This window comes from Notothenia rossii, assembly GCF_949606895.1.
Source record: "Notothenia rossii genome assembly, chromosome: 9".
NCBI lineage: Eukaryota > Metazoa > Chordata > Actinopteri > Perciformes > Nototheniidae > Notothenia > Notothenia rossii.
In genome coordinates, this window is record NC_136907.1 from 57,952,655 (window position 1) to 57,966,990 (window position 14,336).

Below are 14,336 nucleotides of genomic sequence, written 5' to 3' on the forward strand. Positions count from 1 at the left end.
GCATCTACAATAGTCTGTTGTCATGAATAAGTACCTTTACTTCTTGTATGTTGATACTAACACTTTTGAACCTGTAATTAAGTATTATTTGAATGAAGGACTTTATTGCTACTTAAGTAGCCTAAAAGATCTGAGAACGTTGTCCACCATACTTTGTTTTTTTAAATGATCTTTCCGTATAAAGGATAACAAACTTTTAAGGATAACACAATGCAGATTGATTGGTAAGATTTAAAATAAAAAAATAATGATAAGTGTCTATAAAGTCGGACAGAAATATCAGTAATAGCTTATGATTTGAACACCTGAATTACCCCATGCAACAACGGACTCTGAATAAGACCCTTTGAGCCAAACACCTGCAGTACTGTATGTACATCGTGTTGCATTTGTCCCCCTCAAGCCCTCTCCCTCCCCCCTTTCTATTTTATACCAGTGGTGGTGAAAAGCTTTCCGTCTTTCTTTCCCCCTTTTCTTCTTTCTTCCCCTCCTCATTTGTCCTGCACATCAGCCTGGATTTTCTCACATTGGGTCCCCCTCTTTTGCATGAGGTGTGTGTGTGTGTGCACGCGCGTATTTGGGGAATGTGTGTGTGTGTGGTGGTTGTGGTGGATAGACGGCAATGTTGGTGCGTTGGGAGGTTAGTGAGTGGCAGAGACGTAAAAAAAAGAGAAAGAGTGAGTGACACTTAGAAAATAATGAGGGTGTGTGGAGGAAAGAGAGTGTGTGTGTGTGTGTGTGTGTGTGTGTGTGTGTGTGTGTGTGTGTGTGTGTGTGTGTGTGTGTGTGTGTGTGTGTGTGTGTGTGTGTGTGTGTGTGTGTGTGTGTGTGTGTGTGTGTGTGTGTGTGTGTGTGAGAGTGAGTGAGTGATTGAGTTAGTGGGGAAAACGTGTGTGTGAAACAGAGAGGGGAAGACAGAGAGCGGGCCTCAGGTTCGGTGGGGTCAAGACCGACAAGCTCAGATGAGGGATAATCTGTGGAGGTCTCTTACAGCGGGGGGTGAGGCCCCGGTGGAGCACGCTCATTCAGAGTCTCTCTCAGACACACACACCCCACACCACACACACACACACACACACACACACACACACACACACACACACACACACACACACACACACACACACACACACACACACACACACACACACACACACACACACACACACACACACACACACACACACACACACACACACACACACACACACACACACACACACACACTCACACACACTATGCACATCGCTCTCTTCCTCTCTTTCTCTTCTCCTTCATCCTCCCTTTCTTGTTGCTTTCTCTAAAACCCACCCCTCCTTTTTCTCTTCTTTCGTTTTTTTTCTTCTTCCAACACAGTTGCAGCTGGATTTCAAAGGGCACTTGGCCAGCAGAAAAAGCTGAATGTTTAGCAGGCAGATCCCTCTCAGTCAGGCAGGCTAGGATTGTGGAATTCCTGCCTCCCACTCTTTAGGAACCGTTTTTGCCCCTTCGGGGGCCCCTGCCATAACTGCCAGCGGCCTCCTCCATCTCCATCTCCATTCTAGAGCCAGGCCTCTGTTTGCAAATTGAGTCTGACAAAAATAGTGGGGTCTGGGGGAGAAGAAGGGGCAGCATTTAAAAGGTGTGGAACAACAACAGCTGCCTATAGTGGTCACTTTCTTTCTTAATTATCTCTTAAATAAAGAGTGATTGCATCAAGATGAAATGTGTAAATTATATTTGACATCAACATCCACACAATTGTTTAATTAAACTCGCAAAAGGACACTTAAAAAATCTTCAAGTGGCATAAGTCTACAAACAGCCGATTGCAAATTAAAGCTCTACAGTTTTAAAGCCCCTTCAATATGAGTATAGATTTTGTTAGCAGTGTCTGGAAACCTCACTGTAAGTGCACCTGTCTTTTGAGTTAGGAGGGCCTGCACACATTGCCAAAAGCTATTTTTTTACCCATTTGCATGTTATTGTTCATGAGTCCAAATATTAATCCGTATATCATCTGTTACAAAAACAGAGTTTTTGGTTTGAAGAGACAAAAAGACATACAATGATGGGGTTCCGCAACTTTTTCAGTAAAATGCACTTTTTTTTCCCGCTTGAAAAAGTGGATGAAACAATGGTAGCAAATTAGTGCACACAACTACTGAAGTTAGATTCTCTTATAAAGTGCTCTATACAGCGTTGCCTCTTCTGCTGTATAAACATGACTTAATAGAGAAATAGAGTATTTCTCTCTTAAAAAATCCAATACAAAACGGTGAACAGACTGTTACTGATTGTGAGATTCCAAAATGAGTGGAATCAAACAAACTATTTCTTAGTAGGTAAAAGGAACCAGAATCATTTTCAGACCTTGGAAAAGTTAGTTTGACAGAAGACAATAAAAAGTACCTCAAGGGCTACTAATTTGTTAAATGTATGTTTCAGTGTATCTTGTCTTAAATATTTGTCCTTGTTGATGTTGCAAAAGAAAAATGTCAGACTGGATCTGACAATAAAGTATTATTGCATCTTATTGCATCGTATTATATTGTATCACATTTCGTAGTATCGTATAGTATATTTCATATTATCGTATCATATCTTATTTTGGGAGCTTTTAACCACTTCTCTCAGCCTTCTACAGCAAGGGAGAACATATTGGAGCTACTGAGAACACGAGGAATTCTTTTTAATTTCCGTAAGAGCTACTAAACGAGTTGCATATAATCTGTGGTATTTTTACCTTCAGTTTTGCCATTAATGTCTAAAATCCCTCCATAGTTATCCTGACATTTCCCCTGTTTTTATCCCCTCCCCTCAGCCGATGCTTCCTCACCCTGTTGTTCAGTCAACTTGAGCAGAACAGTACGGCATAAACAGGTAGCATATTTTGATGATAAAAAAGCTTGCAAAAAACCTTTTCATGTGCGAGACAGATGTTGTGCCTGTCCGTGTTGTACTACTGAAGGGTGCCGGAGCATGAGTGAGTGAGAGGGTTTGATCAAGAGAAGAGGGGCGGGAGAAAAAGGAAGAGAAAAAGAGAAACAGGGGTGGAAAAGGGGGAGAGGGAAGAGGGGTTACTCAAATCTCACCTCCTTTACTTTAGAGGGAATATGTGTGTGTGTGTGTGTGTGTGTGTGTGTGTGTGTGTGTGTGTGTGTGTGTGTGTGTGTTTTTGTGTGTGTGTGTGTGTGTGTGTGAGAAAGAGAGAGAGTGAGAGAGTGTGTGTGTGTGTGAGAGAGTGTCAGCCACATCCACCTTCATTCATCTGTTGCCAGCTTGACAGTAGAGCCTCCCATTAAGAAGACATGACACAGTGGTGGAAAGTAACTTAGAACATTTAGTTGAGTACTGTTCTATGTTTTTTTTTTTTTTAAAGTAAGACTTATTTACTACATTTTAGAGGAAAAAAATGTCACATACATTTACTATATTATACATTAATATTTTATACTTAAAACCAATAATGAACTATAACCCCCAATATCTACAAACAGATACACAGATATAAAGAACCATTGAAAAATATATATATTTAAAAAAACACTATATGCTATGTTGTTTACCTTGACTTTTGTTGTGTACATAACTTACTGTACACTATTATGTTTATGCTTAACAGTATTTGACCAATTTTAGGAAGTATTCAAAGTTAAAAGTATAGGTAAAAGTGGGTACTGCAATTTAAAGATAATTCGTTACAAGTAAAAGTCCTCCACTGTAAATGACAAACCAGAAATGTATCATAGTGGTTTAATAGTAGTTGGTTTAATTGAAGCTTAATTTAGCTATATTTTATTCTGTTTAATTTAATCCTAGAAGTGGATATAGTATACATCCTTATGCATGCAGACTCTGCATGTGCAAAGTAACCAAAGCTGTCATGAATGAATTTAAGTTAAAAAAAACAATATCCCTAGTACCTCAAAATTGTAGGTTTCTTGGTTAAAACTTGCCACTGCAGGTTGCTGTTAATAACATTTTAAATGGAAGTTACTTTAATGAAGGTGTTTACGTTCATGTGCTGCTACTTTTACTAAAGTAAGGAAACATCCACTAGAGGTGGATGGATGGATGGATGGATGGATGAGATCAGGACAAGAATAATATACATAAAGTTGATAGCCTCCTTCCTGTGTTGCCCCTATGCAACAAGAGGGATGTTCAGCACAGGACTGGGCAGGGGAAAGAGGAGAGGATTTCCCTTGTAAAACACAAGTGTGAGCCCCCCCCTTGCAACCCTCTCCTCCCTCAACCACCTCCACCGCACTTCCCCTACCGGTGATGTCAGGGCGGGCAGGGGCTCCCTGATAATAAAAAAAACCTTTGGACTCGAGAGAATGAGAGAGAGAGAGAGAGAGAGAGAGAGAGAGAGAGAGAGAGAGAGAGATGGAGGAGTGAATGGAGGAGGATATTACTACTACTGCACGGACCGATGCAGAGGAGCAGCAAGTCACTCTGAGGCGCACACAGACGCACAACAAAAACCAAGAGGAGCTGACGCGCAGACGCCGAGCTATGATTTAATGGACTAATATTAGTGTCCCCTCTTTCAGAAATTATAGGAAAAAGCTTCTGCTCAACAAGTATGGTAGCTAGTTAAGGACTGGCACTTTGCATTGAGTTTGGAGTGACTTTTCTTTTTTCATTATTCTGGTTCACCTTGCAGCCATATTTTGGATCAGGACGCACTGAATGATCCCGCTGTGGTCAGGTAAAAAAGAGGCTTTATTCAAAGTCAGTGTGGATTTAAATGATCATATTTCACCTGATTTATTCCTGGAATTGAAATCAGCCCTCTTAGGTTATAAAAAAAACAATTCTGTTTCTGTTTATTTCAGATTTAAAATCAGCCTGACGTTTAAACATAATTGTTTTGCTTACTAAAACGCAGAAAGGAGTTTTATAAACTAATGGTTTTTTTTCTAGAAGTAAACGGAAACTTAAACACGCTACAGATATTTTGCGGAATACACAGATGTAAAGAAGGCTCGTGCAAAGTGCAGAACTGTGCTGCAGCTGCGTGAAGAAAGGATTTGGATGAACTCAGAATCAGAGAAAAATAATCAGATCTTCAGTTGTTAAACGTCTGCTTTATTCAAAAATCAACACAAAACATACAGAACCTCAATATCCAATAAGTTCAAGAATGTGACAACCTCTTTCTTTAATTGATTCATTTCGAATGCACTGATTTATGTTACATTTGATTATTTTTATAATTTGTTTACCACAATAAATACATTTTCTAATTCGGTAGCCTAAACAGATGTTTCTTTATTACTTAGTAAATATACACAAACAAATCGAATAACCACAGTTTGGCGAATTGGCGTGAGACCTCTTCCTGCTGACCTGGAAACAAGAGGCTGACTTTTTAAGAGCTAAAACGTCCCGTCCCCCCCCCACAATTTGTCTTCAATAAAACAACGACAAAAACCGGTTCCTAACCTGACACAATGTTGTTCATCAGACTACTGGCTATATTCCTTGTTTTCATCACTAACACGTGGCTGCTCAGCCCGGTTCGCTCCGATGCAATGAGCCGGAACAAGCGCAGCATGGCCCGGCGGGCAGACAGTGAGCTCTCCAGGCTAGCAGGTGAACCCTGCACCTCGTCCGGCGTCTGGAGGTCCCTGCGGCAACCCCGCTCCCTCTCCCCGTCCCAATACCGCCCTCCAGCGGTCCGTCCGAGGACACACACGAGCCGGAGAGAGCCGTACAGTGTTAAGAGCGCTCCTTCTGTTTGTGAGGGAGGGTGCAGCAGGTTTGACACCGGGGTCCACCGGGTCGCTGCCGCGGGGAAGGATGTGGCGGAGAGTGCTGGGGACGGATATGATACGGTTACCGGACGGCACTTTGAGAACAGCCACACAAACGACAAGCAAAAGATAAATTATGCCAGTGAAAGCACCACGCAGCAGCCCGGAAAGCCTCTCCTTAAAGACCCCGGGAAAACCGTGTCCTCCTCGGGCCACACGAAGCCCTCCCGCAACACTCGCTCGAGGGTCATTCGCAGCCTCCTCGGCGCGTCTACGTACGAGGAAGACGGTAACTCCAGCTGGGAGAAAGTTTTCCCTGACAGCTCAACAGATTCCAGGGGTCTCCTGGTACTCTCTAGGCTGCAGCAGGAAGATGGAGACCAGCAGTCCTCCACCGGTAACATTGAGGATAGTACCGAGGACTACTCCGGGGAAGTGGTGGAGGAGGAACAGCCCGCGAACATGCCTGTTGGGAGTTCCCTTCCCTGGGGGAGTCCCTTGCCAAGGGTGCCCCCTTCCTGGATGACTGCCCTGTACTTCAGTGGACGCAGGGAGCAGCTGAAGGTGAAACCGGCTGCAGGGGTGGAGCTGCCGAGGGCCAAGTTCAGCCTGGAGCTTTGGGTGAAGCCTGAGGGAGGGCAGAGCAACCCTGCAGTCATAGCAGGTGGGTGAAAACTGAGCATGAGCTGCATGATAGACACGAACTGATGTGGAATGTACAAGTAGCACCAAATTACTCAAATAGACCCACTGTACTTACATACTATACACATTCAAGTTACTTGTAGGCTACTTGTATAGGCATATCTCAATTGTATGCAATTGTATTCCTATTATCCACTACATCACAGAAGCCAATATGAAATGTTGTAGTTTATTACTCTGACAGCTTTAGTTACTTTCCATATTACAATTTTACCTACCCTTTTAGTCCAGTGAATAACAAGTATCTCTATTTGGTATGTCTCCCCTAAACTGAAAGATTTTTAAGTAAGCAATAGTTAAAATTAGCAGAACTTTAAACATCCTTAAACATATAAGGCAACAGTAAAATGAGTCCCAAAATACATCCTTTTAGTAGCCTAGTCACTGTCAGGGAACATTCTACTTTTCTTTTGGTACTTTGGCACATTTGCCTTGTAATATATTTGATACTACGAAAACTAATAACTAAGGTTTGAAAAGTAAGATGTTGACTTTTACTGGGTGTGTTCACACTCTGGTTTTACTACTTAAAATATCTTAAAACTTGTCTGTGTTAGTAAAACTCATATCTTCTTACTAAAGTTCCCCCCTGGAAGATGTAAGCAGAGTCTCATGACCGCACACTGGGTCGGGGATATATGCCCCATGACAGAATTTGGGAGATATATTCATTTATTTTTCTCCAAGAACACTTTCCCAGTCTGAGAACTATACTGATCCAGTATCAGAACTTTTTTCTCCTTGTCTGCTTGTTCTTTCCCAGTTCTCAAGAATCCTAGATTATATTCTGACACTTAATGGTGCTGTATATTATTGCAAATAATTTGTGACAGCTATACTATATCTACTAACCCTAATAACATTTGGGTTTTCTTTTTTAACAGCAATGACTTGTGCTGTGTGACGTTAGTGTTGAATGGCTTCCAAGAAAAAATGAGCCTACTTTTCACCAGAAAGGTCAAACAGAGTTCAACCAGGGTTTAGGGTTTTATTTATATGATTGTCAATTCAATGTGTTTCGGTTTAGGAATCTGACAGGGACAAATCAAGACTTTATAGGGTCGTATTGGTATCTGGGAAATAGTCATCGACTTCTTTTACTCTTTGCTGCAAAAAAACCAATTGTATTTAATTGTGTACAAAAAGGCTTATACTTTCAATTGAACACAGAGCCAGGCTCCAAATGGTTATCCTTTATTAGAAGAATAATATCTGATCACATAACATTATTTTTAAACCAGTTTTTATCATAACATACAATTACATTTTTATTCTTCACTCAAAACTGGAAATTACTGTTTTTCGACATCAAAAGTGAATGTCACATTTGAAAAGCTGCACATTTGACAGGACAACACCTACATCAAACAAATTCAAAAGGATAAAAGCACGACGGTGCAGCATCACAGCTGTCCAGATAGTGAGGGAGACCCCAAACCGTTACGTCGGCTCACATTTACTCTGATCAAAGATCCCAGTCCATTACTCAACTACATTTCCCCCCTCATTGCTTCCTTATGTGAGGGTGGAATTCTGTGGCATGGGCCTTTCTCTTTGTAGTGTTCTGAAGGAATCTGACAAATACAGTGAAAAACAAACTCCTATTGTTTCTGCTAGACATGACATTGATATCGGTTAGACTTCTAAAGGTCACTTGTTGTCTTGTTGTTTGTACATTGCATTCTTTTTTTGTCATGTTATTGTATATGTTACAGTGAGTGCTTGAGAAACAATGATATTAACGAATTTCCTCAGTACTATGTATTAATTAATGTACTTTATTTTGGCCAACATTTATGCTAATGTCTTAAATTATATTATTCGAAAACTGGATTAAAATGAAGGCCCTTGTTGTGATGGGGCGACACATGCTGAGAAAGTAAATAGTCTTAAAAAAGGATTGGTTTTTCAAATGTTGATAAAGGTTAAAACATTTGACAACTTTCCTCAATGTAGAAAATGTTAGAATTCAAACGCATTTCATGCATTAAAATACAGTTATTGTTCAAATATAATATATTTTACTGAGGGCTTCCTGGTAGTGACCAACCTCAGAAAATGATTGCTTAACTCTGGAGTTTTTTTAGCTTTACAAAATATTTGCCTTCAAGCCCATTGTTTTGGTTTTCTGGCCTTGAAATTGGCTTAAGAGGTTTTCTCGATGACTTTCATCAACCTTGTTTCAAGGAAAGAAAAGAAAATCTCTGATACCGCCAAGCGCCAAACTGCAGAAATATTAGCGCCATGCTAATAGCGGAGCAGCTTGACAGCCAGAGGTTTCCCTCCCCTGTTGGGAACAGAAAGAGTCAATATTGGACTTGCATTGGCAGAAACATGGCGCCAAGTGAATGCTAATGTTGCTTCCAGACTGCTTAAGGTGTAACTAGCCAATTGTTTGCTGACATATTTGCAATAACAGTTTTAGAAAGATATTTTATGTTAATATTGTGTTTTCTGCTATTTACGCTGCCCCTAACTGGCCCCCCCAAAAATGTAATGCAGCTTTAAAACATTAGTTCCTAATGGATACCAGGAGAGAGATGAATAGTATCCTCAAACTAATATTTGTGGTATTGCAAATGTCTCACAACCTAAACACCACATCTTCCCATAACCTTGATGTTTCCTCTTGCAAACGCAGTGTTGTCACTTTTTTGGCAGTTTCCCCACGACCATCTGCTGTTGCATGAAACACAGAAAACTTTAGCTCAATTTTGTTTCATTTAAACAACGCCCTCCTCCTGGTTTGTGCCAAACTTCAACAGATTTCCAAGGAGATTAAATTGTGAGACACGTATCACCAAGAAGTGTATGTAACTGTATTTGTGAATTTGTCACCATTGGATGATTGATGGTTTATTAATGACTTACAGTAGTCCAATATTTTAACGTTTAGCATTTTGTGAGTTACTGTGGATTAGTGATGTTGCATGATAAGTCGATTTTAAACGTTGGTACCCTTGCTCGTCTGTGACCCAAATAGAAGTAAGTTATTGGTAGAATTATTATTACTTAATGAATGTACACATTTAAATAACATATTGGCTTAATTTGCACTGAAAAATAAACAATTCTTCATTCAGTTAGCTAGTTAAGATGAACAAAGACGTTTTCAAATGGCTAATACAATTGGCGCAACATTTTAAGTTTATCCTTATATATTATATTGTGCTCAATGTTTCTGAGTATGTATGGATAGATTGGTATACATATATTTGTTTGATTACATTTGGTAGTACAATGTAATCTAATTAACTTGGCCCAGCTACTGTTTAGCCTCCCAACGACAGCTTTCTTTAACTGAATGAATTGCTTAACCATGATCCTGGCTCACTTCAGAAAGGATATTTTGCTTTAGTTTTCCCACTTCTCACACTCGCACACACATAGTCATGTAAACATATACACATGCTCATACAGTAGAGCATTAAGGAGGGTGAAGGGGTTCCCTGACCCCACGCTGTCCCAGTGAAACACATCTGGGGAGCAGATGTGGATCTGTGTGTGTCTGTTGCAACAGCAAATGAAAACACAAGGGCCTTGCCCTGGCTGAGAGAAATACCTCCGTCCTCCCTTCCCTCTCTGTTCTCTCTTACTATATCTGGCTCTGTCTATTCTCTGTATGTCTCAGCCTCTCCTACTCTGGGGTCCCAAGTCCTCAGGACCGCAAACACTTCGAAAGATTGCTTGTTTGTGGGTTTATTTATGTGTTTTCGTAAAGGCTATGAGCTCATTGTGAATTAGTCCTTGGACCCTGCCAGATAATAATTGCTTTATTGATTTTTTTTACTGGTATTCTTATTAAATAATACACATTATAATATATTTTACTTTCCCCCTTTCCCATAGGTGTATTTGACAACTGTTCCCATTCACTAAGTGAGAAGGGCTGGTCGGTAGGTGTCCGCACTGTGGAACCCGCCAGTTCCAAAGACGCACGGTTTTACTTCACGCTTCGCACAGACCGAGCTTTAAAATCCACCACTGTCTTAAGCCACCAGCGTTACCGAGCCAACGCCTGGACTCACCTGATGGCTACTTACAACGGCCACAACATGACCCTGTATGTTGATGGAGCTAAGGTGTGTGATTTGAGTGTTTTGGTGGTCGAACTTTGGCTTACATTTTGGTCATTCACCTCTTAAGTTTCAACTCAACGATCATTGACATCACAATCCAAGCCCAAGGTCCACCTACTAGATTTCTCTGAGTCTTTCACCAACATCACATGGTCTTTATTTTGTTTCCCAAGCTACATAATCGTCTTTATGCTTAAACGTGACATAGATGTATAGAGAACAGCTACTTAGTTTGCTTGTCAACAGATCAGTCTCCATGACAACTGAGCAAACTCAAACTCATGAAGACATAGTTACTTGGTTGAAAGCCTAGAAAAACTAGTATGCAGATCTTTAGTTTGGATTATTTTGTCAAACATGTCTGAGGTCAAGATGACCTTTTTTCTTAAATGCTTATTTATTCATCATCCAATTTATTTCATGCCAGTTTCAGAAAAATTGAAATAGGAGAGCAAGAGACTATATTAGCTTCTAATTTGGCCATTCTCAATTGATCAATAATTTCATTTCATTGTTTTTTGGATAGCTAATCTTATTAATAGCAGGCTGTTGTAGTGTTAACCAATCGGAGCATTAAAGGAATAGAGAAAAAATGTAAAAAGCCTTAACTTTGTTGACAATCAGATGGAGAGCTTCACAAGTGACATGCAAAATCAGCAGCTGCAAACCCTGGGTTATTTAATGCTAAATGTGTACTTTTTAGGAAGTCAAATCATTTTAGGAACTTTTGATTAGAACATAACTCATGGTATTATGTTTGTAACAATGCAAGGGAGAGACATTTATTTTCTGCCCCTTTTGAATTGTTTGGCTGTCATTTCTCCCCTGCTTGTCCTTTCAGGTGGGAGAGAGCAGTCATCAGTCGGGGAATCTCTACAGTCCTTACATGAAGACATGCAGAACCCTATTCCTCGGCAGTAACCAATCGGATCAGGGAAACAGCTTCAGGGGCCACATAGGGGGTGTGGTGCTGTGGGGCTATGACCGCTCCCATGAGGACCTGCTAAAGCGGCCACTTCAAACTGATAAAAGCGAGCCATTGGTGGCAATGTGGGCTGACTTCACTAATGTAATAAACTATATCTCTTTTTTTGCAAAAAAACATTTTCCTCTCAAACTTTTTCCGTGTTTAGTTGTTGCATATTAAAACTGGTCTGGTTTTAGTAATACAATTAATTTATTTTACTTCTTACTTTGAGGTGGAACAGCTATGGACTCCTAACAAAGTTGGCCTCCATCCAACAATCATCACCACTCCTGTCCCTGAACAAGAACTCGTATCCCCATTCCTGCCGCCACCCTGTGGCCTGACACCCTGCGACAACACCGACATCATCTCCGGCTACAACAACAACTGGCAGCTCCGTGCTAACAAGCAAGTTCGCTACCAGATCGTCAACCTCTGCAATGACTCTGGCGGAAATCCCACCGTGTCTGAAGCCCAGATCCAGCTCCAGCACCTGGCTCTAACTGAGGCATTCCGCCCTTACAACATCACCCTGGATCTGAGCGTGCACACTGTCAGAAACTCCAGCTTCAGAGAGCGGTTTATCCTCAGCAACTGTCGGATTGGGAAGATTGGGAACCGCAAATGTGACCCTGAGTGCGACCACCCGAGGACAGGCCATGACGGAGGGGACTGCCTTAGATTGGGACTCTGCTACAACTGGAAGAGACAGGATGGAGTTTGTAACATGGAGTGCAACAGTATACACTATGACTACGATGATGGAGACTGCTGTGACCCGGGGGTCACTGACGTCCTCAAGACCTGCTTCGATCCCGAGTCCCCTGACAGGTGAAGTTCCAAATACTCAAAACTTCTTTTTGGTTTCTGTTAAAGGTCACCTATTATGCACAATTGACTTTTCCATGTCTGTTATACATAAACATGTGTCCCTTCTGTGTAAAGAGATTCTGAAAGTTTCAGGAAAAAAGATTCTCTCTTTTTGTCCTGATTCATTTACATAAAATCCTCTCTGAAAATGAGCTGACCAGATTTTGGCCACTTTATGATGTCATAATGTTTTTTTGGCATATGTAAGCATTAGCCAATCACCAACCAAGGTAACACCCCCCCCCCACCTTATCACCTGAATCTCCTCCTAGAGCACCATAGTGTTCTTTGTAACCAAATATCTCTCAGAGGGGCGTGGGGAGGGGCTCCTTATTTTCATCTAAAGTAACAGACAGAGAATCAGCACTTGGAAACAGGGCTGAAACAGAGGGGATTAGGGGATGCTGCAATGATCTGTTTGGTGTTTCAGCCAAACACTTCAGAGACATGTTTGTATATATCTGAGATCTATAATATATTGAGGAAAAACAGTATAATAGGGGACCTTTAAATTACTTCGAATGAAACTTAACTCTTTCTGCAGATGTGTCACAGTGTTATATTTGTACATAAAAGGAAAATAAACATTAGTTGACAGGGCCACATTTTACTCTACATTGTACGACTTGGCTCAATTTACTTTTGCTATCAACTTTTCTCAACTTCCTTTTTGCATGCAGATAGTACCCCCTCCATTTAGTCAAATTTAGGTTGACTGTATATATAAACAAAATATGCGGTCGCTATTGACTGTAGCTTGGCTATAAAGCAATTGTTGATTTGTACACAATGTCCCTTGTTGTCCAAGTTATGATTTCAGTTTTTATTCTCTCTGACCACTGAGCGGTCTGCAGTGTTATTAGTATCCACACAGCTCACTTGGAACCTCGACTACGTTGGTACCAAACAAGTATCAGGTAAAACCACAAAGTTTGCCAATGGACAACCAAAAGATATGTTCTAAGCTAAAGGAAATCTGACATTACTGTCTTTGAGGATTTTAAGTCAATTTTTTCCAGAAGTATGTTGTTGCATGTCCCATACATTTTTTAGAATATACAGTAAACTGACCGGTCCATTGATATGTATCAATGTATATTAAGACAGGAGAAAAGTGTAAAGGGCTACAATGTAAGATTGACAGAGTGGTGAAAACACCAGGGGGATACGTATATCAGCCAGTCAGGAGAACTTGTTTTTCCAGAGACAAGGAGAGCATAAACGGCCACAAATTTCTCCCCATGAGGTGAATATCTGCTTCAGCACGCTAAATTGTGCTTCAGCAGGGATTTGGAATGAACAGCTCAACATGCTACATCTACAAATTGGTACTCTCACTTTCCCCAGTGGTTTTAAACAGGGCTCTGTGAAGTGGGGACGGCGGGTGAAGAGGCCAAAGTACACACTTATTTTTACTAAACAACTAGAGCGGGAGCCTGCTGTCTTCTATTTGGTCTGACAGACAGGCTCATGCAGAGTTCCAAATAGCATGCATGAAGTCTCGCCATGAAGTCGTCGGCCCAGGCTCTTAAAGACCCCGTTCTTAATCCAAATTGTAACCACAAGCTTTACACTTGGCCACTGGGAAACAGAACATGGGAGGGAGAGCTATTTTTTCAAACGATTTTGCGCTTTGTGTCCAGAGTTGACAGAGTGTGACAGCTTAATGCAAGGATGTATTAATGTTTTTTAAACTAGTAGCTTTTTTAAAGGATTACAACTTCTTTTGTTATAATCCAAATCCCAACATTTCAATTTAAGCGAATGTCTATCTACATAAGACTTATTTAAAATCACAAATAGGATATTTATTCCTTATTCAACCCAATTCCTTTAGCTTCAAATCATGTTTATTTTGAACAAATATGAGAAAACCTTTGTTGTAAAGTAATTTCATCACAATTTGATGACTGACTCTGATGGTTAGGGTTGCTGAGCTATGAATAAAGGACACACAAAACTTGATATATG

General features: G+C 40.7%; 1 protein-coding gene across 2 annotated transcripts in view; it reads left to right on the forward strand.

Annotated features, from left to right (window-relative positions):
* The first annotated feature begins 4,500 nt into the window (after positions 1-4,500).
* pappa2 (pappalysin 2) overlaps positions 4,501-14,336 on the forward strand; it is a 71,268-nt gene continuing 61,432 nt past the window's right edge. The window contains exons 1-4 of one of the 2 annotated variants that reach the window (XM_079648513.1): positions 4,501-6,408; positions 10,299-10,531; positions 11,370-11,597; positions 11,737-12,326. In XM_079648513.1, coding sequence (XP_079504639.1) covers positions 5,442-6,408; positions 10,299-10,531; positions 11,370-11,597; positions 11,737-12,326 — 2,018 coding nt within the window. In that variant the 5' untranslated portion in view covers positions 4,501-5,441. Of the gene's footprint in view, positions 6,409-10,298; positions 10,532-11,369; positions 11,598-11,727; positions 12,327-14,336 lie in introns of both variants that reach the window. The other variant, XM_079648512.1, reaches the window with a different exon arrangement.